Consider the following 26538-nt stretch of genomic DNA (forward strand, 5'->3'; position numbering starts at 1 on the left):
CAAAGTAATAAAAACATTGATATCAACTATCTTTTGTTATGCAAATCTGCAAAATTGTGGTTGACTTGGGTGAGAATGTTCAGAACGATATCAGACAGCTTACTCTTTGGAGCAAATCCAGATGTGAAACATTGCATCTGAAAGATTTTTAGCTGCAGATTCTTTACCTTAGAATTCTCCCTAGGCGTCATACTGGACCTGGACATTTTTTGAGTAGTACCCCTTCCCGTCGGTAGGTGACCTCATAGTCATACATGCTGGAAGTGAGATCCACGGTGCCTATATAGGTGACACCAAACGCTCTAATAGCAGTTCTGTTCGCATCAGAGCAGATCCGGGAAGAGCACCCCTTAGTCTCTTTTTGACTACCCTTTTTTTTCTACGTTTTGTCAGACTTCTTTGAGGTCTTACCCCTGGTGTGGCACAGATGTCCTCCAAGAAGGCCTGCTTCAAGCACTGCTGTACCTGTCACGGACCCGCATCTTTTTTGCCTGTGGTGCCTCAAGCGGGACCTTGACCCAAAGGCCTGCCCAGACTGCTGCGCCATGCTTCCGAAGGCCTCGAGGGAGCGATCCCTCAAGCTCCTAGTTCAATCTGGTCCTGACGTTCCTGATGAGCGCTCATTTTGATCCCGTACATAACAGACGTTTCATGCTTCTTACCATCAAGAAGGCCTTCCTGGTAGCTATAACATCTGCCCGGAAGGTCGGTGAGCTTCAGGCCTCATCATCCAAGCCTCCTTATCTTAACATCTACCCAAACAACCTGGTGCTTCGCACATGAGCTTCCTTACGTCTGAAGTCCAAACCATCACTCTGCCTACTTTTTAAGCTCTTCCTTATCCCTCAAAGAAAGAGGAGCAAATTCACAATCCGGACCCAACATGAGCGTTGTTTTTACCTTGACCAAACATGATTTCGGGTGGACGAACAACTCTTCGTGGGGTATGTCTGAGTGAAGAAGGACAGGCTGTTCAGAAGACCATTTCATGATGGAACATTTTCTGCATCAAAATCTGTTACGCATTGACTAATAAGTAACTCCCTGAGGGATTTGTGTGCTCATTCCACCTGGCCTAATGCTTCAACCACTGCATTAGCACTCAGTTCCAGTCCTGGACATCTGCCAGGCGGCAGCGTGGGCTTCCCTGCACACGTTTATCAAGCACTGTGGCCTGGACAGTCCGGTCCGTATGGATGGGCATTTTGCCCATTCCGACCTGCAGGACTTCCTCATGTGAAATTAGTCTGCAGACCCACCTCCAGAGAGGTATTGCTTGGGGATCTCTTCTAAGGTGAACAGGTTACTTACATTAGCATTATCCTGTAGAGACACTATCTAGTCACAGATTCCTTACCAACCCACCCATCCTCCCCGCTCTGTAAGCGTAGAGGGTTTTCCACTTCCAGGGCCCTAGTGTGACGCACCAGTGGTCAGTGTCCTTTGTGACTCTGCGCTTTTGGAGTGGAATGTCACAAAAAGTAAGTGACTTCACTTCTGGTGTGAACGACGCCAGGCAGAGTTGAACATCTGCACTTACTGGCATGCAGGGGTACTGTGCACAAAAAATTTCCAGATCCAGTCTGATGCCTGGGGATAATTCTTAGGTAAGGAATCTGCGGCTAGATAGTCCCTACCAGATAAGGCATTACTGAAGGTAAGTAACTTGTTCTTTAAGAGCAAGCCAATTCAAATAATCTTATGTGGATAATTCTCTGTTCCAAAATAGAGTAATGAGCTCTGGTGCGTCCTTCCACATGTTCTGTCCAAATGCCACTTAGCCAATTAATGGTGTTCCTTCGCATCATACTGTGACTTGAGTACTGATCACAAAAAAAGTTGACATCCCCCTAATTTGGTTTCAGTTTTGCCTCGGTGGGGGGAGCATTGTAATTGTACACCGATATGTGGGTCCTGTACTACGTGTGCCCATACGCTGTAGAAATCATGATTAGGGCGAAACTAGTCTTGGGTTGCATTTGTTGTGGTTCAGGAAGAGCCTGCAGTTGACGTTGGCCTGTTCCTATTGGAGCAGGGTTAAGACTGAGTTGCTGGCTCCAACCTGAGGAGGCATGGTGAGCAAAAAGAATGATGGTTTGGAAGGCTACCCGGGCGACTGCCAGTGGTTATTCCTATTCCAAGCATTCCTCCCAAAACCTTTTGTGTGCAAGAATTGTACACCTAGAACCTGTGGAATTTATATAGGGTGCAGATTGCTCAACCCAAGCCTACCAACCTGTTCGTGTTGCCATTCATCTGTTAGCAGTTTAAAGTCTGTGAAAGAAACACCACCTATCTGAAACGTAGGCTTAGGGGCTGCATTTTCTTTGGTTAGTCCTCTGTTTTCAGGGTCTATCACTGGGACCGCAAATGCACTTATCCTTTAGCATAATATACCTCTTTTCAAAGGCCGAATATTTACCTGTAATCTCCGTTATTCCAAGATTGGTGGTCTTCACACAGCTCTTTCTTTAAAGCTCCACCACAACCAACTTGTAACCTGACCGCGACCAGGTAGTAATGCTGAACAAAGTTTTGGGGAAGCCCGACCTGCCCTTCACAGGGCAAACTGTTTTCCATGATGATAACACTTTTTTTTGCACCATGCTACATATCTGGGAAGAAGGGGATGAGGAGAAGCGAGCATCCAGCCCGACTCTGTGCTGTTGAGATGACTGGTTTCTTATGTGTGAAGAATGGGGGAAGAAATTGCCTTCTGTGGAAGCTCCAGAACCACGCACCACTGCAAGGCTAGATATGATGACCTAAGACATGCTTACCCTCTTTGTAATCTGCACTTTTGGGACACTAGTGTCCCACGAGGTGGATAGCTAGTGACCAGTCCCTGAATCGTGAGCCATTACCACAAGCTGGCATTTTTCTTCTGAATAAAAAGTTGCTTATTTTGGTAAGTTGCCTTGCACCTGTGAAAAGGTTTCTAGAAACATATGCAAGATCATTCTTGTACCATTTCACACTGCTTAAAGTTGTTTTTTTTTTACATTAGAGCCTCGTTTTCAACATTTTAGATACATCTACCATCCCGACTCACGGGCCCACGTGGCGTTTTAGGACAAGACTAACAAACATGTATTTGCATCAACAATAGAAAAACTGGAATTTCAAACCCAATAAAAGAAAAATTAAGTCTAGTTCTGATGATGAATGAGAAAGCTGCATCAAAGGCACATTAGAAGTGCTAGTCAAGGGCTATTTCAATCTAGTATTTTCAGTCATGGCTTTGATTCAAGAGATTACTACTTTGATAAGAACAGCAACATTTTACATTAACATAATTTCTCTAAACTACATTTAGCTGAAAGTTAATGTCCTTTTTATTCTTAAACCTATCCCTCTTCAGATCTTCGTCATACTCCACAAACGTGATGCATCTTTGAAGTTCTGAATTGTCAGGTGTTTCATAAGAGACCGATTGTTTCATAAGGTTTAATAAAGTATTGTTTGAAGTCACTAGGGTAGTTATTCCATGTAATGTTTCAGAGCCCGAGGCTTAAATCCTGCCAGCTCATGAAGAACTCTGGAGTTTGCTATATGACCTAAATCTTGTTGAAGGGAATTTTGCAGCGTGAACTTACAATAACCATTGACAGTCTTGTTCATTATCAGACATGGGCTTGCTTCTGCCTTTTTGCAATTACGTACGATGGTCTCCTCCTAACATTTTTACAGTAACCTGTTTTAACAGTATGACAAAAGATCTCCATCTGAAAGTATCCTCAACCCTTGCTTTCATACAGTTACTCTCTGCCCTGCAACGTTATTTATTTTCTCCCCGTTTCCGTTCACATAAATAGACTGGGTCATCAATACTTTGTCGTTATTGCAGATTCTGGTTGGGTTTCCTAGTCCCCAAACTGTGCTGTCCAAGCCATCACCTCAAAGCTTAACACCATCCTCCAATTTGGAGACCTACTGAAAAACCCCACGCCTGAAGAATCCCAATGTTATCCCAAGCCCTTAGGCATTTTTTGACTAATAGCTGTCCTCTCCTAAATTGCAAATATACCAGCGATAATGGTGACAGGCCTATGCATTTCAGAAAAATATTCTCCATGATTTTCAGTTTGGTTTGGTCCTGCTCAGAGGTTAGAGACCACCATGAATAACATTTAGGGCAAAGCTCCTGCCTTGCTCTTGAGCCAAATTTAATGTGTCCTTTCTCCTTGACCTCTTGGTGGCATGAGACAACATTTAACTATGTACTACTAATTAATTCTATTTGTTTGAATTGGAGGCACTGCCCTTTAATGATTTACTTACTTATTGCCAGTATAGGAACCCCCAGGTGAATCATTCCTATCTAAATCCACCACCACCACTAGTGGGACTCATCAGAATTTGTGCTGTCCCCATTTTTCTTCAGTGTCTAACTGGCTTTCCCCCTTCTTCATGCACTCCAACTACAGACTTGGCTAGCAGATGTGTGCTTAGCGTACATAAATCCACCTCAATGTATCCAAAACACCAGAGGTTGCAGGCAAGTCATGGCAGATTGTGCACATCTAAAAGTATATGTATCAGAACTACATCAAGGGTCCTGCTACCTGCAATATACATTCCTCTATTCCATTTGACTGATTGTCGTGCTTTCTTCTCCCCAATGCCATCTTAAAAGGTCGCAATCCTGAAGATCAATTGGTCTGTCAACATGTGGATAGTATTTCAAATGTCTTCTACCTCTTCTTTCCTGATCCTATCTTATTTGTAAGACTCGCATGGGACACTCCCATATTCAAAATGAAAAGGATAAGATGTCAATCGAGCATCACTCAGCTTAAACCCACCAAGTGGACCTTTCTCTTGTCCTTCATAGCATGCACCACGTTTAGTTGACTGGAATGACACAGGCCGGATTTCTAGTTAGAAAGAGTGCCATTCAAAACACTGGCTTATTCATGAGGCCCTGCTAGTTTGGCCTGCCTACTATCTCAACAAAATATTGCTATCCTACCAACTTACCAGAGGCCTGTTGCCCACCTAAAACAGAATATCTCCTTCCTGATGAGATGCAAGCATTTTGGGGATCAAGCCCTGTATGTACAATGCTGCTGCCTATGGTACTCTCTCCCACTGCTACTCTCTCTGTAATCAGACACATTTTTCTTTATCAGCCGGCATATGCTTTAAGTATCAAATGATATTCTCGTGTATGCTTTAAAAATTGTATAGAACTAGCAGTCCGTGTTAGTGGTCAACTACATCTAATTATCTGCAACCCTGCAGTGCTAAAGGCTGCCATCTGGTGACGTAAGTGCCAGTTAAAAACAAAATAACAAATGGTAAGTAGGTTGGTGTGCTTAGGGGATGCAAGTACTCAGGAAGTGTATGTTATCTATTATAGTTTTTCTTCTCCAGTCAAGCTTTTTAGGTCACAGGTTTGCCTGTGTCCTGGGGTGCTCTGCAAATGTATTGGTTTATTAGCTCTCGTAGAGTTGTCCTAACAATTAAACATGAATCTTCCGTCAAATAAACTTGAAGCAAACATCTTCAAAAAGTATTATAAACTAAATTGAAAAGTCCGAATACCTTATTTGTGCAGTACGACTCTAAAAGAAAAAAAACTACAAAAGGTTTGTATGAAAGACTCTTGGCTACAGTTTGTTGCTAGGAGATTGCCATCTCTTACTGCTGACACTTCGAAAATGGAGAAGGGGAAGGAAAAGCAGTAGGAGGGGGGGATCAGCCATCACAAGTGGGGTGGGTTGGTGGTCGGTCAGTGCAGCACCTGTGGAACATGGTGCAAAGCAGAGTGGCGAAGAGCATGAAAAATGCTGGAAATTAGACCAGAAAATCTTGAAATAATCGACTCTATTGAAGGCATGGAATTGAAAAAAGGCTGCTTAGTGGTAACTTGAGGAAAATAGACTAAAGGTTAGAAAGTAGATTCCCTTATATGTCCGATTAGTATTGTGAAAGTTGTATTGCAACCCCTGTGGTAGGCCCACAGTGACCTTTTGTTAGTTTGGTACCTTTTTCACTGTTTCTTGGGAAAATGCATGTCCTGGACCTCCGTCCGCGTTTGCCAAACTTTGAATTGTTTACTGCTTTTATCTGGATGCACCTCTATTCTTTCTTACATTTGCTGCACTTGTTTTTGGTTCACAGAAATCCATCTAAAACAGTTTCAGGAGTTTGGCATCTTCAACTACTCGACGTTATTGCTCAGCGAAGACACCGATGTTTTATACATAGGAGCGCGAGAAGCTATCTTCGCCGTAAATTCTTTGGATGTATCTGACAAACAGAGTGAGGTGTGCATTATCTTAATAAATATCTGCATTCCTGCTTTTATCCTAACCTTGCATATCCTTTACATGCCATTCTTTCTGCCTTCTCCTCCACTGGCCAGCGTGATCATAACACGAAATAAGCAAGCACGTTATTTTATTAATGTTATAAACCATCCCCTCCTATCAATGTTCAGACAACATGGTGCTGCAAGAGCACATAGCTAGTTTAAGGAAAGCTATAAATTGAAAAAATTGACTAACTTTTAATTTAAAGATTTTCATATATCTTTCTGTCATGGCTGAAAGTCTTAATAACATTTGTTGGAATTTGACCGGGGTCTCCAACTGCCGCCTTAATGAAAATCCTACTGAGCCACTAACACTGTTTATTGATGTTACATGAGTATACACTTCATACAAGATTACATGGCTGACCACCTAATGCAGGATTACTAGCAGGGATCACCCGAACACAGCAGGAATGCATGGAAAATATTTATCAGTATGAAGTGCCTCCATTAGCAAATTAAATAATAGTCACTGCAGCAAATACCCCTGACTCAAAGGAAGTATCAAGAGCAGTAGCTCCCCCACAACCTTTTTCATTTAAATAATTGCTTTTTATTTAGAGTTTTATATAGCGCGAACTAGCGCTTTACATGAGCACCAGTTTCGTTACAGATGGACACATTCATTTTTGTTAGGCACAGGGAGATTAAGTGATTTTCCCAGAATCACAGGAGGTTGAGCATCCTTGCCGAGACTCGAACCGGGCTCCCAGCTTCGAGCTCGACCGCTCTAGTCATGAGGCTGCATCTCTTACCTTTAACTACGTTTTGAGAATGCAGTAATTTTCATTTAAAACATCAGCATATGAGTTGCTGGAAAAACATTTTCCAGTCAAATACACAAATTTCTATTTTGATAAAACCAAAGTATTAGGAAAAACAAATTTTGCCTCGGAGTACCCATTTATTATTATTTTTCTTCTTATTTTTTTTATAATGTGTGGTTCCCAAAGATTATGGAGTCATTTCCATCAAGGGATCTTATAAACAGCTGCCTCACATGAACAGATTCGATCTCACATTCCCATGTGTATTACCATCACATGCCAGGTATTCCTATCATAATCAGTACAATATGTCAAAGTCAACCATAATTTCAGGGCCACAGATGTTCCTGGCCACAGTACTGCTAATGATGCCCACAGTGTGTCAGTAAAGGACATAATGATGCCACCGTTGATCACTTTTATTCCAGGCGTCCCCGCTGTTGTGTGAAATGAACACTATTGGGTGAAATATGTTTACAACTTGCCACAGTTGGGCTGAGGATGCCTAGTATGTATCCAGAATTTCGATTATATGCAGTGCCACCATTATGTCAGTAATTTAAATCAATGCAAACAGAATTGGGCCCTTTATAATAGGCAGTACTAGATACTTCTGGCATTATTTGATACCATGGATGGATGGATGGCTTTCAGGCAAGGACAGAACTCTATACACACCCACACACCGCCACACACCCCTACACAGACACCTAAACAAATACCATCACACAAACCAATGGACAACAACCTTCCCCTTGGAAAAATTTAAGGTTGTTTCCATCTGTTATTTATTCTGGACCCTTCCCTGTTCGGCTGCTCACACACCTTCACTCTAGCTCCTGCAGTCACCCATTAGTTTCTTTCCATGCTTTCCTGTTAGTATTTTCCTGGTGCAAAACGTCGATTTGATGTGAAAATGTTTGATACATTGTTTCCTTAAACCTCAAACTCGTGCAGTTTTGCAAAGATGCCTTTAGTAGACTGTCCTCTAGTTTCAGAAGCTAACTTTCAAGCCCTCCTAACTTCCTCCCGTCTATGTATTACTGTTCCCTCGTTTTGAATTACTTCGATGTTTCCTTTTCTGAACGAATGTTGTACTCGGGTGCTAGTGGTTCTAGTCCTTTTAAGCAGCAATTGATGCACACGTACAAAGTTGCCTTTGCAGTATCTTCCACATCTAGCCAGAGTCTAAGGTGAGAGCACCGGAGGCTTGCCTTGTGCAAGCATTGCATTGGTTCTTTTCCCAAAGTTACCTAGCTGTCTAAACTGAGGAACGAGGACAGACCTATCCACATCCCTGTTCAACACTCATAAAGACCCTAGGCTCAACTCTTCTCATACTGTTCCCTCATTTTTATTAGGTTTGGAGATATTATTCCCTTTAGTAGTTAATAGTTTTTCTTTTCCCGTGTACACCCACGGGACTTGGCATTCTAGGAAATCTGACATCCCGCCCAGTTATGTGTTCATTCTTTAGTTGTGCACAGTTGAAATGTAATTCTTCTTGAACCACTGTACTTACTCGAAGTCCAACTTCGCAGACGGTTCAATACCACCAAAGTACTGTCCATACTAAACGCCAACATATACATACTAGGGACCAGCGTTAGCCCTGTTTTGCCAATAAATTCTCTGAGTACTAAAATAGTTACGTTTGCTAAGATTGCACATCAATCTTTAAAGCTTTCAGTTTAATGTTCCTGAGCTTTTAAATGTATTCGTACCTAAATAAAATACAGATTTCCATTAAAGCTACAGATTTTCATCTTGGTGGTGTAAATATTATCTCTGCTTCTTTGCACTCCGACTAGCTCGGTATTCAGCAGACCCTCCAGCCTGCACTTGGAGCAGTGGTCAGTGATAGCCCCCTCATTGATAGCCTGCTGTCTCCACATGTAGTTGTTCTGAGCTGACTGTTGCCATTTTCCGCATTTTTAACTATACTATTCATGTATTGTCTTGATGTATTTGTTCTGCTGCAGGTCAGGTGGGGTGTCAGTGATGAAAAGCAGAGAGAATGTTCAAGGAAAGGAAAATCCATACAGGTAATGTGTTATAAATGTATGTGGATTTCACCCAGTCATAAGAGAGTAAGAATGCTGGCAGTTTGTTGCTTGGAAGGTCCGTGTGGAATATTAACTTTGAGATTCAGCGGCGCAGTAAAATGGTTGTTACATCAAATTTATTGGTATTTTTTTTTTTGTTGAAACTTTTTATTGAATTTATAAACACAAACACAAACAACTTGCAAGGAACAAAGAAAAAGAGAAGACATCAGTACAGACAATGTTGCACTACATGGTGTGGGAGCGGGAAGGTCAATCAATGAGCATAGGTTTCATCAAAGAAAGAGTCTCGCATGGGGGGGCAGAAGGAGCAAAATGTAGTCCAATACACAGCAGCAAGTGGAGGAACCCTCGGGTTATGGGGACGTAGGTGCAACATCTGGGTCTGGGAGAGGGGGGGTACATATATCACCACGGTAAGTGTTCCACTGAGTCCATATCTTCCCCCATTTTCGGGGCGTACCACGAGAAATATATACAGTTTTTTCCCTGAACATGCACCAATCCATGTTTTGTTTCCATTTCCGAATCCCGGGTGGTCCCTGAGCACCCCACAGTTGCGCAATGTCTCTTTTGGCAATCATGTTGCCCAAGGTCACCCATCGAAGCTGCGATACGGAGTAGTCGTTCGGTTCCCACACATTCAGCAAGCATCTCCTAGCCTCCGGCATCGATCGCACCCCTGTAACCTCACTCATCACCTCATGCACACGGGTCCAGAATCGCACTATCTCAGGGCATTCCCAAATGATATGTAAAAAAGTGCCCAGGAGACCGCATCCACGCCGGCACAAACCATCCACAGAAAAGCCCATGCGTACCAAGCGGGGACCAGTTACATACTCTATGCAGGATTTTAAGTTGCACAAATCTAAGGCGCGCCTGGATGGCCACCTCTGTAGGGGAGGAGATCGCCGCCTGCCAATCTTCATCGTCTAGCTCTAGCCCATCACCAATCCAGTCCCCTCTAAGACGAAACAGGAGACCGGACCTGGAGTTGATTAGTTTTTTATAAATAAGCGAAATCGTACTATCAGGAACATGGCCGTCCAGTACCCTATCCTCAAGCGGGGACGCTTCCGGCATCTCCACTCCCGGAGGAAAGACCGAGAGCACCGCGTGGCGGACCTGCGCATAGCGAAAAAATTCGCGATCGCTCAGAGCGTACTCAGTTTTCAATTCCTCAAACGTCTTCATTCTCCCTTTGGTCCAAACGTCATCAATCCTACTGATACCTATCAAGTCCCACCTATCAAACCCCTTCGACTGCCAGAGAGATCCAAGTCTATCGGATGCATACAGTGGGGTGGCACGAGTCAATTTATCAATCCACCCAAGCGCCATGGAGGCATGTCTCCACACCTGGACAGCCGTCCTAGTGGGGCCCGTTACATTTCGAGGGGTGAGTCTAGAGTAGAGGGCTCTATTATAGTCACCCCCTGGCAATAGCCACTTGTCCATCTCGAAGGCCGGACTCGGCGAAGGGCCGTACATGCAATGATTTATCGCCCCCAATTGAGACGCCCAATAATAGCGACGGATATCCGGGAGCGACAGTTTAGCGATGGCGATCCGGGGCCTACCCCCTACACCAGTTGTCTCTGTAAGCTCTCAACCTCGCGGAAATATTTAGCCGGGACAACGTCAAGTTTGTTCTGCAATGCGTAGAGGATGCGGGGCAGTGACGTCATCTTAAACAATGCCGCTCTACCCAGGGGAGAGAGGGAGTTTTCCCCAAGCAACAACATCTGCCCGAAGGCGCTGAAGAGGGGGCAACAAGTTCCGGTCAAACCGCAGTTCAGGCTTCAGAGTAATAAAAATGCCTAGGTATTTAAATCCATCTCGCGCAATCGCGATGGGACAACCACTGGGCAGGAGAGGAGCGTCTCCCGACAGGACGTATATACAGGACTTCGACCAATTAATGACAAGACCCGAGTTTTTACGAAAGGACGTTAAGACATCGAACAGTACAATGAGGGATTTACGAGGAGATGTGAGATACAGCAGAATATCATCAGCATAGAGAGATACACGGTCCTCAAACTCCGAATCCCATCTAATGCCCTTCAGGGACGGTTCCCACCTCAACCAGGCCGCCAGCGGTTCCAAGGCGAGAGCAAACAACAAGGGGGACAGAGGACAGCCCTGTCGCGTACCTCTGCCCAGTGCAAAGGGAGCAGAGACCCGACCATTGACCACCACCTAAACCATGGGACCGGCGTAAAGCAATTTGACCCACCGAACGAACTCCGGACCGAAACCAAACTTGGCAAGAACCGCCCACAAATACGGCCATTCTATTGTATCAAACGCCATCGTAGCGTCCAAGGATGCCAAGATGGCGGGCTCACGCAGCGTCTCGGCTCACGCCAAGACGCCATGCAACCTTCGGAGGTTAAGCGCCGTGTTGCGATGCGGTATAAAGCCGGATTGATCAGGGTGAACCAGGTCCCCAATGACAGTCGCCAAACGCGTCGCCAGCAGTCTGGCCAGGATTTTAGGCTCCGCATTAATCAACGAAATGGGTCTAAAAGAGGCACAGCGATCCCGAGGTTTCCCATCTTTGTGGATGACGACTATAGAAGCCAGTCTCTGGTCCGGTGGGAGAGAGCCCACCTCCAAAGACTCGAGAAACATCGAGCGCAGGTGTGGAGCCAGCGTATCCGGGCGTAGTTTATATAGCTCAATGGGGAGCCCATTAGGGCCCGATGCCTTGCCGGATCGGACCGAACGGATAGCAGCGGCAATCTCCTCCACAGTAGGCGTCGCATCCAGAGCATCCCTATCAATGTCAGACAATCGGGGAAGTGCAATATCCCGCAATAGCAGGTGGGAGTCCTGCTCAGATCGATCAGACACCGGGGAATACACCTCGCGGAAATAATCGGCAAAACATGTAACAATATCAGCAGGGTCAGTATAACACTCTCCATTCCCCGCAACAATCACAGGGACGACACGACTTGCATTCTCCCTCTTATCCAGCCAAGCAAGTAGCTTCCCAGCTTTATCACCCACATCATACAGGCGGCCCTGCTGTTCCCTTCCCATTTCCTTAGCAGCTTCCGTGACCAGAGCTCTGTATTCATGTTGTTTCAACTCCAATAGATGTAACCCCTCAGCGGTGACCCCAGATTCCAAGCACCCCTCCAGGGCCGTGACCTCTCCCTCAAGGCGAACCATCTCAGCACGGTTAGCCCACTTCACGCCACCAATCAACGAGAGGGCCTGGCCACGAATGACAGTCTTGTAAGCCTCCCAAAGTAAACTTGGGGAGGAAACAGAGCCCACATTTTCCGCAAAATAACAATCGTGCGTTTTAACCAGCTCAGCCCTGACCCTGGGATCCCTCAAATACCAGGGGTTAATCGGAGCCACTCGGCCCGCCGAACCCCGTCGTGCATCAACTACCAGCCCAAGCGGAGAATGGTCCGAGATACCCCTCGCCAGATGTTTAACTTCCCGTATGAGGGAAGCATGGGCTGAGGGCAGTAGTATATGATCTAACCTCGAGAGACTACCATGAGCACCAGAATGATAGGTATATTGCGACTGCCCCGGGTGAAGCAAGCGCCAGCAATCAGTGAGCCCCAGCGTCTCTAGGAAGTCACTCAACCAAGTCTGGGCCTTCGGCAGTTCCCGGGGAGGGTGACGGTCACACATCCCCGAGACCACCGCGTTAAAATCACCCCCAACCAAAAGCAAACCCTCGGGGAGACCCAGGATAAGTCCACTCAAATCAGCGAATGTGGTGGCTTGGGGGCACGTATACGGAAATCAGAATAACAACCTTCCCTTCCCAACGCCCCACAATGGCGGCGTATCGTCCCTTATCATCCAGTATGACATCATCAATGGCCAAGGGGAGGGAGGTCCGAACCAGAATGCCCGCCCCTCTGGATCCCGAAGTGAAATCCGAGTGCGCCACAAGGCGATAACCACGCCTATTCAGAGCGTAGCACTTGTTGCCGAGCAAATGTGTCTCCTGCAGTAAGACAACATCAGGAGACAAACGTTTCAGCAATTGCAACACCACCCTCCTCTTGATCCCATCCCCCAACCCATTTACGTTCCAACACAATATCTGAAGTCCCCTACCCCCCATCCCCGAATTCAGCCCCTCCCCCGCCCCACACCCGAAGCAACTTCAAAAAACAGGAGTTTGTCTTTCCTTCGCCTTGCAAATAACAATAAAATTCAAACCAACATCCCGGTTCCCCCAACAGTGCCCAAACAACTACACCCCCCACCCCGCACCCCTGCTGAAGACCAAAAAGCCCCATAAACTTGCAGTGTGCCTGTCGCCCAACCACCCAACTAGTCTACGAAAAGAAAACCCAGGAGGAGAAAGGACCCGCTCACCCCCCACCCACCCCCAAAAGGACTATCACTTGCAAACATTAATGTCACGGCATTAGCACAGATCAAAGCCAACTGTAAGGGAACGGGGTCAAAGTCGATGTCTACTCCTGCTCCATTGGGCCACCCTCCGCCCGATCCGACCTGCCAGAGTCCTCAGAAGGTTCTTGATCCGCAGGCAGCGAGTCAAGCCAGTCACTCACGACCCCAGGATGGTCGAAGAAAAAAGTACGATCCTTATGAACCACCCGCAAACGGGCCGGGAAGAGCATGGCATACTTCATAGATCTGTCCCTGAGTCTCTTCTTGACCCCTTGAAACCCCAGCCTCTGTTTCTGGACCTGTTGTGTAAAGTCTGGATAGAAGCTGATTGTAGAGTTCTCAAAGGCAATGGGACCAGACTGTCTCGAAGCCTGCAGGATAGCGTCTCTGTCCCGGAAATGAAAGATCCTCGCTATGATGGGTCGTGGGTTAGCACCCGATTTAGGTGTGCCGCCAGGGATCCTATGTGCACGCTCGACAGCGAAAAACTTACTAAGACCCTTGGGTGCCAAGTGATTCAGCACCAGGTCTTCCACCAATAAGTCCGTCGGGGCAGCAGTCGATGATTCCGGGACTTTTATCAGGCGAATGTTGTTGCGCCTGGCATGGCTTTCATAGTCCTCTAGGCGCCCAGAGAAATAGTCATTAGCTTTCCGCAAGTTCCCGACTTCAGCCTGCAAGTCAGAGACGTCAGTGACCAGGCTAGCGGTCTTGAGATCCAGGGATTTGACCCTTTCGTTCGTCTTCGCCAAATCCACCCTGATCAAATTGACGTCAATCGACACAGTATCCAGTTTGAGAGTCAAGGCCTCATATTGTTGCCCCAATGAAGCCTTCATTCCGGTAATGGCGCCCATGACATCCCGCAACGAGAGCTCTTCCTCAATCGATGAGTCCTCCGGCATTGTCGTCGAGGGTTTAGATGCTGCGCCCGGCGATCCTTTAGTAAGGGTGTACCGGTCCATAATGTTCGTTTGCAAAGCACTCCCTGGAACGCCCGGTTTGGTCCTGCGCCTCTCACTCTCTGGCTTGGTGGCCATCTTAGATCCTGGACCCTTGAGGGTCGCCTGTTGTCGGGTGAAAATGGTTACTGCGGTGGCAAATGCAGGACCAAAAGGGCGAAGGTGGTGCCAGTCTCAGAACTGGAAGCCACGACAGATCGGCATCAGAAGCGGAGAGACCAAAAAGTATAGGCACGTCTGGCTTTCTGCGTAGCTGACAAAGTCAGGCTGGTCTCTGGACAGGAATCGAAACCAAAAGCGTTTGCCAAGCCCATGCGAGTCCAGCAATCCGTTGTTGTTCACTTACTGAACGGCCGGCCAGACAAGATAGCTCGGGGCGTCACCTTGGAGCAGGCCAGAAAACTGCGGCGATCTGTAGCTCTGGACCCCGAAGTCCAAATAAGTTTTTTGGAACAGATAAATGATCAGTAGAACTTCGCCAATAAGCACCCGTCATCCAAACCAGGATAAAGTACAGGATAGTCGGTGGAGGTGGCGAGGGTCCGGGAGCCGTGTGCTCACGCGACCATCTTGGGTGCGCGCGAAGCTCCTCCTCCTTATTGGTATTTCTTGATTGAAGTTATGTATAAAAAATATTCCAGGACGGAAAAAATGTTACGATATGTGTTGGTTGAACAAACCCATTTGTATAGCATAAACGTAGCAAGAGACTGACGTAGCCCTGAATATTATTGGGGGTCCAGGAAAATAATTAAGGATCATTTGCCAAAGGCAAAATATTCCTTGGTGGTGGTTCCTAGCGTGTAGGGAAGACTAGACTCAATTTCCTAATTCACCCTGCTCTCCCAAAGAATGTTGACAATGCCTTGATGGCTAAAGAAGCCGCTTTGGGTCACAAGCTTGAAGTGAATCAAACCACAAAGGAGGTCGAAAGCTGAATATATGCCCTTAAAGTAGAGGCCCATCTAGACAAGCTTGCACCCCTCCGCCACCCAGTCAATCAACGCCCCCCTGAAGGCCGCCTGGTTCACCACCGACCTGCAAGAAGCCAGACGCTTCTGCAGGTGCCTCGAGAAACTCTGGCGGAACAAGATAACTACAGAAGACCTCAACAACTACAGGAACGCCATGAACGAATATCACCAGCGCATGAGAGCCACCAAGAGGACCTTTATCAAGAACAAAATCCACTCCAACGCAAGTAGCACAAAGGAACTCTTCAACGTCATACAGCAGTTCACCAAACCCCCCCAGCGAAGCCTAGGATATCTCATCATCCCAGGACCTCTGCAATAAGCTCAGTTCCTACTTCCACTTGAAAATGAAGGCCCTTTACGACAACTTCAGCGAACAGACTCCGGACACCACCCCCTCTCCACCACCAACAACCGGCCAACCATCACCACCTGGAAACCTGCTACCACGGAAAATACCACCAAGACCTTCAAGAACACCCACTCAGGAACCCCCACGGACCCCTGCTCACCCCACATCTACCACAGAGCCACCACCACCATGGCTCCCGAACTAGGCTGGACCATCAATGCCTCCCTCGAATCCGGCATCTTCTCCGATGACTGGAAGTGGGCAGAAGTCAAGCCCCTTCTCAAGAAACCCTTGGCAGACCCGACGGACCTGAATTACTACCTGCCCATCTCCATCCTTCCCTTCGCAGTCACAGAGCAATTTGTCAACCCCCAACTGACCACCTTCATCGAAGAGAACGCCGTCCTCGACTCCTCCCAGTCTGGATTTCTCAGCAACCACAGCACTGAGACCGCCTTCCTCGCCGCCACCTAGGACATCCGCATGCTACTCAACCAGGGCCACATGGCAGCCCTCATCCTACTAGACCTCTCCGCAGCCATAGACCGTTTCCCACCGCACTCTCGCTGCCAGACTCCACAACACCGGCATACGGGGAACCACCCTCGACTGGATCTGATCTTTCCTCACCATAACCCAAAGGATCAGACTCCTGCCCTTCCTCTCTGAAACCACAGAGATCAACTGCGGAGTACCCCAAGGATCCTCACTCAGCCTCACGATCTTCAACATTTACACGGCCCTCCTCACCACTATTGTCTGACAGCACGGGCTCAGCATAGTATCTTATGCCGACACCCAGCTCATCCTCTCTCTCATGAAGAACCCCGAAGACACCAGACTCCGCTTTCAAGAAGGAATGAAAGATGTCACACCCTAGATGGGCGACAGCGGCCTAAAACTGAACTCTGAGAAGACCAAGGTCCTTGTCCCCACGGTGTGGGACAGCTCCTGGTGGCCCTCGGAAACTCACTCACCCCGATGGACCACGCCTGGAACTTCGGCATCATCCTGAACTCCTCCCTCACCATGACCCGCCAGATCAACGCTGTCGCCTCAACCTGCTTCAACTCCCTCCACAAGACCTTCACGAATGCAGAAAGGCCGTCACACACGCTCTCATAACTAGCAGACTGGACTACGGTAACGCCCTCTACACCAGAATCGACAAAATCAGCTACTCAAGCTCCAAACCATCCAGGACACCACAGCCAGACTCATCCTTGGAACACCAAGACACAAGCACATGACCCTGCTCCTACGAGACTCCACTGGCTCCCCATCGAGAAGAGAGTAACCTTCAAGCTACTCACCAACGCCTACAAATCCCTCCACAACATCTGACCCAAATACCTCAACGAAAGTCTCCTTCCAGGTACCCAAAAGGGACCTTGCCCTGGCAGAGACCCCACAAATCCGCAGAACCAGAGCAGGCGTAAGAGCCTTCTCCTACGTCGCAGCAAAGACCTGGAACAAGCTCCCAGTCAACATCAGACGCTCCCCCACTCTACACACCTTCAGGAAGAACCTCAAGACCTGGCTCTTAGACTGATCCGGAGCTGCACCCCACAGCGCCTGGAGACCCTCACGGGTAAGTAGTGCCCTTTATAAACCCCTGATTGATTGATACCTGGACTTATTTATGCTGGTGTCCTCGATACACCATGCCACTTCAGTTAAGCTGCTGTCTTCAGCAGACCAGCAAAAGAATTTATTTGTATACAAAACTACCACTTGTGCTCCATAAAATAGCAATGCTCGAGAGGAAACCACTGCACAGGCTAGGAATAACCAAAATTAAATGAGGTCCGTCCTTCAGATTTTTGGCACAACATGTAGAAAGAGAGAAAAGAGAAGGAAGGCTTAAAGTAAACACGTTAGCTCACTCCCCACAGCATCTCCTTACTAGTGCTGTCAGTCGGTGAAGCAGACATATTACCGCTCTCTAATTGGGTCCCAACTTAAAATCCTAGCCCATTTAGGGATTGAATTCCAGTTACGAACTTGGGTAAAGTTTCCTTTCCTATGAGCCCTATCCCCTTATGTGCAGATAAACCATTTAGTATTATCTGTGTGGATAGCTTAGACGTAGAAGGAAGAAAAGAAAGCAGGGATATGTCGTCTTTTTTGTTTCTGATCCCGCTCTTGGGATCTGGGTGTGGTCTTTATTTTTCCACCTCCAGCATATGATCTTCTGCGAGTGGACCACGAGTAGGGCACACAACTGGACAATGGGGAAGATTGAACACCTTTGTTTTCTCTTTTCCAGAGATTTCTCTTCCTTCACCAGCTCAGCCATTGTTTAGATTCTTCCATAATAATAATTTTATTCAACAGCAATGTGAGGAACTGTGCTTACTTATATTTGAGAAACCAATAGCAAAAAACAAATCTTTTATTTTGTTTTTGTTGCACAAGTGATTGTGTCCTCCGGCTTTTATACTTCTTCCTATCACACACTGCTAGACCTTAAACCATAATCTATGGCACAGACTTGTCAGAAGTGAACTTGATACGTTTTCATGGAAACTTGACGTCCCTTCATGTTCATCTGACTTTCTTTGGCTCCCTTCTGCCTCGCATCCTCTTAAGAGGTGAGGCAGTGTACTCGACTTTTATAGGCTAGGCCTCCCTGCAACACTCCACCATGTTGTGATCAGCCCGCCCCTCCAATGTCTGTACTCGCCATAACTCTGTATGAGGCAGGTGGCACCCTTGCTGTTGTACAGACTCTTTCCTTCTTTGTACCTGGTATTGTGCCATTCTTTGCCGCCATTATTATACCTAAGGTAAGCCTGTAAACTAGCTCCTTAACGCTTAGGCTCTACTTAACCCAGAGGCTTCTATATATAACCCTCAAGCCTTGTATGGCGTCATGGTTCCCATGCACGCCTTCCTCCACAGCATCTCATTGACCTCTTCTGTACCTGGAAACGTGTGCCTATCACTAAATAAAAGCAAAACAATGACTTGGACACTCCTAGAAGACGAGACTGAAAAAATACAAGAGGAAGGTGGGAATTTATATGACAAGCCCAGTAGGAGCTTGCAAGACACTGTACTAATTGACAATGGTTTCCCGCTAACAGATCGTAATATACCTCACAAATGTCAGTTCTGTGATCAGTAAGGTTCCTTAATGTGCGAGTGTGCTGCTGCTGTTTGCACCCTTCTCTGTTGGTGAAAAAAAAGGCAACTGGCAGTGCTACTTACTTTGTAGTTGTGAGAAATGCAGATGTGAATGCTTTAAACTGCTTGCGAGGTGTTGGCAGATGCCAACCATGTACTAGATACAAAGAGATGTTTTTGTTCTACAGAGACCCATACGCTCAAAACCTGATCCTCCAGTTGGTGTCTACCTGTTGTTAAATGGGCTTGTTTCAAATTTTTTTTACACTGTGTCCTTTTATTGCAGACTGAATGCCTTAATTACGTCCGTGTGTTGCAGCCCGTAAATAGCAGTGTCCTGTATGTATGCGGAACCAATGCCTTCCAGCCTATCTGTAACTATCTGGTAAGCACCGCTCTTCGATGCATTTGTGACTAATATAAAAGACTTTCCCTGGTGACTACCAGTTAAACAATGGCCCAAGAGTGGTGGGGTAGTTCTCTTCCTACTAGACAATACAAGTTAACCATCGTTGTTCTCTAGGTAGGGGAGGAGATGTTTTAATGTCCAAACCCACTGTAGAGTAAAGCATTGCTCTAGTTGGACATAGCCTTGCATACGCCCCACACATTTGCTGCAGAGCTACTCATGTGCTGGATGTCGATTACGTGATCCTGATTACTGAATCCAGATCTGTAGAAATGTACACCTGCAGATCGAATTTGGTGCGGGCATAAATTCGATACCAGCAGACTTTCCATTGAGTTTATGGTACGGGTTGGGAGGAACAGTGGAAATGGCTGGGACACCTACAAAAGCATACAGTGTTGGGAAACTGCATACCTACCGTGTAGCTGCAGAAGGCAGGAGCAAGCGTTTTCAGAGTGGTGGTGCATTGAAAGGAACTTCATGGGGGTGCATGGAATAGTGTTGAGACAAAATGAATCTGCTGTACTTGCTCTTGCCAAACCACCTTTCACTAAGAACAATATGTTCCTGATCAGTGTCTGTCTGTAACATTAGTATGGGAAATATGTTAAAGCTATAGAGGGAAACCGTTGCTTTCTTTTATATACCCAACAGAAGGTTTTGATCACAATTCTTAAAAGCATGAAATATTTTTTCTGGGGCTTCTTGTCAACCCGGTAACAGTTGCTACCTAGTTGTATTGCTTCATTCTACTAATTACTTAAAATAAGAGATGCTGAAAGATTTCAGAATCTATTTAAACAAGGGTTTAAATATTCGCTCCTTACTAATGTTTGTGTGTGATACTTACCAAAAAGTCTGCATATTGGTGCTTTTTCTTCCAAAGTGGCTGAAGCTTTTGCTTCGTCTTTAAAGTATGCTGCAGGTGCTATGTTTGTTTTAGTGCCTCTCCAGTGAACAGCAGAATCGTTCTGCAGAGGCCCTTACTTTCGTAGCAAGAGTATCTCACACGAGGTGTTTGTGGGGTTGGATTGTAAATGGCATGCAGAAACAACAATTTTATGGTGAGAGGGAGAAGGTTTCACATTTGATTTGTACAGTACTAGACCGCACACACTTAGAAATGTTCACATTCCAGAACTGCGGCCATTAACATTACAGACCGAGAATCCAGGTCACAGTTGCCACGTTTAACAGCGTAGCCGCTGGACCCGATGTCGTTTGTATTGCTATCTAAGACCCTAAAGCAGCTTTAACCTCAGTTGGAATCCTTGCCGGAAGGGCTGTGGTTGCGAAAAGGTTAATTATTAATAATACTTCTATTAAGTCCAAGGTTGTGATCTTGAGAAGGGCACAGTGCTCATATTTGTATGAATTAAACATCTAGTAAAAAGATTGAAAACCTGGCTAACAGAAACATGCCCTGTGGTTATTCATACGCCATGGTAACTTCGGACTGCCCTTATCAAGGGATTTCTGACAACTTAGCAGAGGTGTAAATCTGATGTAACACTGCGGTTTGTGGATATTGTAGTCTGAATATCCACTGCCAAAATATTGTCAAGGTAACTATACACCAGCATTCATAGATTTTCCATTTTAAACTGCACTTCAACCTATTCTGAAGATATATATTCAAGGTACATATATGTGGAGTGAAACATAATAAACCTATACTTATATCTGTGTATGTGTGTGTGTATACATATGTATGTGTATGTGTGTGTGTGTATATATATATATATATATATATATATATATATATATATATATATATACACACACACACACATTTATAGCTTACTAACTGTATATTCTTTGTTCTGGCTGTTTTTGTAGCTTGATATTTAAAACTTGAAATTGTCAAGGTATGAAGGTGTTTATGGGTTAATTGATGTTACGTGAAATACGACTGTTACTTCAAACTAACACTGTTTCAAGTGTTTACTTGGAATAATTGGGGCCAAAATGTAGGCTTTCTCAGGAGGAATTTTCCTATGCCTAACCTCTAGTTTTCCTTTGATTCAGGAGTGAAACGAGTTATTAAAGGCTGCAAGGGGCACGTAGATTGAGGTGGAAGTGTCCTTTTACTGTTGACATGCATTCCTATTTATACATTTGGTTCTTGCGGTACATTTTTGTATTGTAACTAATTAAAATGTCTTTATAGAGTGTTTCCCCATTTCAAATGGTGGGTAAGAGTGAAGATGGCAAAGGACGATGCCCCTTTGACCCGGCACATAGTTACACTTCGGTCATGGTTGGTAAGTACGGATTTTAAAATATTCCTTAATGGCAATACCACACTTGATTGTTACTTATTACCTGTTAAATTTCCTGCGATATCATTTTTCTGTTTTTGGGCATGCATGTGGTGTTTTTATTTCAAGAGCGTGTTGTGAGACGTGGGAAAAACCAAGTGTCAATGCACCTTGGGATGCTCTTTTTGAATGGGGAAGGGTTGGGGCGAGAAGCTATGGAACCTATGTAGAATTGTCTTATGCTGGGATCATCTGCTTGATGCCTATCCTGCAGCCACTTCATGTTTAGTTTGTTCAGGGTAGAACCAGCTGCTATGGCCTAGCAAAGCCTCAAAGGCCCCAAACTAGTCGCAGCCTCATGCAGTGTGGAGATCGGTTTAACAATTTTACCAGGGCAGTTTTTGATTTGTAGTGCACCACCGCTTATGTTAACAATAAAAGGCCAACTCCCAATGCATGAATGTGTTAAAAACTAATGGCTCCAAAGTCCTAGATTCTTCCGTATGTTTTTTAGGTTTCGACCTGGTAAAAAGCTGCGCAAGCAGCGATTCGCGCAGGCGAAATCTTATGTCTTACACTGTGTGGCTGGGAATCCGCCCCTCTGTTCCATTGGCTAGCTCCATAAATGGAGGCTAGCCATTGGAACAGAGATCTGTCCGTCAATTGCGGAGCAGATTCGGGGGCTTTACGGCCATTTTTACTCATCCTGCCCCTTTGGACACGTCAGTGCGGCGGTGGGCGGGGTTTATTTTTGTGTTCGTCGAGGTTTCTTTTCGTCATTCCGCGGCCCACCGCCGCCGGAGGAAGTCCAGGTCCAGGTGAGTGCTTTCCGTGTGTTCCCGCACCCCCCTCCCGCTGTCAGTCTTCCCGTTCCTGCCCCCCCGCTGTTCGTGTCCCCGTTCCCGCCCCCCTCCCGCTGTCCGTGTGCCTGCCCGCCCCCCTCCCGCTGTCCGTGTGATAAGTGCAGCTGACGATTTTATATTCAATTTAGTCTGCTATAATGTAATATTTGAACGCAATAGACGAGTACAATGGTCTCACAACTTTAGTGTTATGCTTGTGGTATTAAGTTTTTACTCAAGAACTTGTCCTTTTTCTTACGCTGGAGTGCACAGATTTTCCTTTTAGGCTGGAGTGCACAGATTTTTATGGTTGCTGTTCACTTTGGGCCTTGTGGTGCTGTGCTCTTCTGGGTGTGGTATGACTTTGTTTTAAAGGTTTATTTTGTAGATTCACGAGAGGATGCAGTTCATTCTATTTACTTAACACTTAACCAACTGTATGGTTATGGTGTCTTGTTGGATGATGGGGTTGTCAGTCGTTGCATTTGTGTTACGGTGGCGGACGGCGTGAATGTGCTGTGGCAGCTGTTTGCCCATTCTGTTTTGTTACATTGGTGAGGGCATGATGCTGCTCGGTGTTTAAAATGTGTTTTTGTATAGAGTGGTAAGTAGACTATTGCTGGCTATGCACACCTGTGCAGCGTTGGAATATTGTGTTCTCGGTCTATTGCTGGGATTTGGAATGCTTGTAGTGTGGTTCATTCCTGCAGTGTTTTAGGCGAGGCCAAGCACTCATGACCTGTCAACGGAGCGAATGATAAGCCTTTGAGTTAATCACCTCCCCTGTACCTCTCCCAGCCTCGGGGCCGAACTGGGAACCCAAAGCACCCTTGGCAAATTTTCAAACCAGCTCTCAGTAAGCCACCCTACTACAAAGGGGGGCATTTAGGGATTCTCCGCCCAAGACAATTTGGGAGAAAATGGTGCATTCAACTCATTTGTCATTATGTTCAATTGTATAAGCTTTCAAAGCATATTAAAGGTGGAAAGTCCGCCCCACCTCCAACCCTAGCGCTGCTCTAGTGGCATCCTAGGTCGCAGGCGTTGCTGGCACTCCATTATTACAATTCTAAGGTTTATGCTGGCTAGTAAATGGTATGTGTGTGTATGTGACTGATCCCAAGTGTGTGCGTGTGTGACTGCTCCAGTGTGTGCGTACATGTGACTGCTCCAGAGTGTGTGTGTGTGTGTGTGTGTGTGTGACTGCTCCTGGGTGGGTGGGTGTGACTGCTCCAGGGTGTGTGTGTATGTGACTGCTCCAGAGTGTGTGTGTGTGTGTGTGTGTGTGTGTATGTGACTGCTCCAGTGTGTGTGTGACTGCTCCAGTGTGTGTGTGTGTGTGTGTGACTGCTCCAGTGGGTGTGTGTGTGACTGCTCTGGTTGTGTGTGTGTGGGGGGCTCTGGGTTTGTGTGTGGGGGGCTCTGGGTTTGTGTGTGGGGGGCTCTGGGTTTGTGTGTGGCTGGGTGTGTGTGGCTGGCTCTGGGTGTGTGTGGCTGGCTCTGGGTGTGTGTGGCTGGCTCTGGGTGTGTGTGGCTGGCTCTGGGTGTGTGTGTGTGTGGATCTGGGTGTGTGTGGGTGGTAGTAATTGCCGTCTGCTGAGCTCGTCCGTAGGGTACAATAGTTCTCACATTTGCCAGAGATTAAGCTATTGGCAATGTAAATGACAATGCCATTTATTTATCTGTTTTCAAAACCAACACATAAATACAAATTGTCATTTACAATGCCAATAGCTCTAACTTCTCCAAAGGCGAAACCGTTGCATTGTAAATGCTTGTTTTAATCTTCCATGGAAATGTGAAACACTGTATAATGAAAGCCACACCGTAATGTGTCTCCTTTATGTCACTTTCCCTATTTTTGAATTTAGCATTCTGTAGATGTCCGATGGTAAATCTTCTTTGGAAATGCTACATTTTTAGGCAGTGCAGCTGTCTGATTGCAATGGCCTATTGGGTATATGCTGAAAGCTTGCCCGGCAATGCAGTCCACCCTCTGCTTACCATTGGTTTTGTAACTCAAATTTGCTTGCGTTCTATTTACTGGCTTTGTTTTAGACTGGCCATATCAGCCCTTCCCATGGAGCACAGCTTCTTTACCACCTCTCAGACTGTCTTCTTTTATTCTTCAACGAGTGCTTGCTCTCCGCTGACTTGCATGTTTTCCCCACATGTCACTCCTTGAGTGCTTGTGTTTTCATCTGTCTCCCTTGTATGCAAGTTCACTGAGAACGGCTGCACCTCAGGGGGTTGTAATAAGCATACTGTCTTTCTTTTGAAATGTTTCCTATGTTACAATTTTGAAGTCCAGGATGATTTGATATCCAATCCACCACTCTTGGCAGGCCACTTCACGTTTTTGTCCACATCTTTCTGCATGACTGATTCTACTTCTCTCTGGCTCTAAGAGTTCACGAAGAACGGAGCACAAAGGGTAGTCCCAAACAAATTCTTTAGTCTCAGTAAAGGGATAAATAAGACTCTAAACAATGACCAAAGATTACCCACTCAACCTGTAGTGCTTCAATTGCGGGCTAAATTAAATCACATAGTAGTTACTGACCCACCTACCTTTATATTATTACAATTTGTACATTTTCTTAATTCAGTCTATTTTTCCACAATTTTCAATATAAAGTGCTTCAATTGTATTTTCGGTAAACCATTTTATTTACATAAAAAGAATACCAATACATACATTCCATACGTTTATTATACTACTAAAAATGCAATATATTATTATTAAAAACACCAATCAAATCTAAAACCGCACACACATAACATGTATCTACATGTCCCCAAATGTTTCATACGAGCACATTAAGAAGATTAAAACGAGTTCTTACACAATTGTCGCTTCATAGCTTGGGCACTCAGCAGATGGTTAACACATGTCTTGGTGATTATATTAATTTCCTACCACGTTCTTCAGGACCCAGAAAGGTAAAAGCAGATCTTCTTTCTGATGTTGGTAAAGGGTTTGCTCTCACTTCACTGATGATCACCTGGTGCCATCCAAAGGCATTCATTTAAACTTTGTACTCGTGTTCAAAGGAGAAGCGTTCTAAAATACCTCCTTTCTTATGTTGAACCAGGTAGACCTTTCGTTTCTTTTACCGTATACAGTCCCTATTGATTACTATCAACTCACCTATCGTACTTGCTCCATCTCAGTCTCGATTTCTTTACCGAAAGTACGAGCCAATGAAGAATATGATTAATTGGACCCACTGAAAACAGTATGATGACACTTTGAGAGGACTTTTAACCAGAATGTAAAATAAACTGATATAATTGAAAGCAGTAAAAGAAGTGTGTGTACGGACATTACAAAACGCTTCTATAACATGTAACACTTAAAGTAGACATCTTGGCAATGCAGAGACCTTTGTCAAGAGTTTTTATAGCACATGCTACTTTTATTGAGCCGTTTTAAAGCATTTCTAATGTTTGCAGATAAGAGTAAAAGAATAAGGAGAATGTGATGCCTAAGATCCCAATTTAATAATCAAGTTGCTTCCTTTGTGCACTTGACTCTCTAAAGGTAGTGATCACTAGAAGAAAAGGCTTGCACCCACAGACCCTACTTATTGGGCCCTTGGAAAATGTTTGTGATTTCCATGATGTATAGCATCACTAATACAAGCTAGACTACTGGCTTTGCCAGTGCTTGTTCATGTTGCTTTGTTTTTTAAAGAAGGTCGTTTGTGAGCAGTTTGTGACAGGCCAGTCGTTTTCTAGTTTGGTACTTCCTAGAAATTCACATGGTTTGTCGCAGGGGAGCAGTGGCGGCTCCCCCGCTAAGGCAGGGGAGCGTCGCATCACTGCTTAGCAGTGAAATAAAGGAATAATACAATTCTAATATCTCACATGATCATTTTTTTTTATTCTGCTGTGGCAGCTTTGGAGGGCGGGCGGGGCTGCTCGGACTACAAGAGCATAGGGAATGGTGAGCACACTGCGCAAGTGCACATGAATGTTTGGTCTGCCTCTCTGGCCGTCCATACATTCCTGCGCAATTTTGCATGTTCTCCACGCAGGCTGCATTTAAGC

At 45.6% G+C, this 26538-nt stretch overlaps 1 protein-coding gene across 5 annotated transcripts in view; it reads left to right on the forward strand.

The window, feature by feature from the left end:
• The window catches only part of SEMA4D (semaphorin 4D), a 923316-nt gene that overhangs the window by 452494 nt on the left and 444284 nt on the right, over positions 1-26538 (forward strand). For all 5 annotated transcript variants that reach the window (XM_078675633.1, XM_078675632.1, XM_078675637.1 and 2 more), the window contains exons 6-9: positions 6127-6272; positions 9069-9131; positions 19260-19358; positions 21553-21646. In XM_078675633.1, the coding sequence (XP_078531759.1) occupies positions 6127-6272; positions 9069-9131; positions 19260-19358; positions 21553-21646 (402 nt within the window). The remainder of the gene's footprint in view (positions 1-6126; positions 6273-9068; positions 9132-19259; positions 19359-21552; positions 21647-26538) is intronic.

This window comes from Lissotriton helveticus, chromosome 2_1 (assembly GCF_964261635.1).
Source record: "Lissotriton helveticus chromosome 2_1, aLisHel1.1, whole genome shotgun sequence".
NCBI lineage: Eukaryota > Metazoa > Chordata > Amphibia > Caudata > Salamandridae > Lissotriton > Lissotriton helveticus.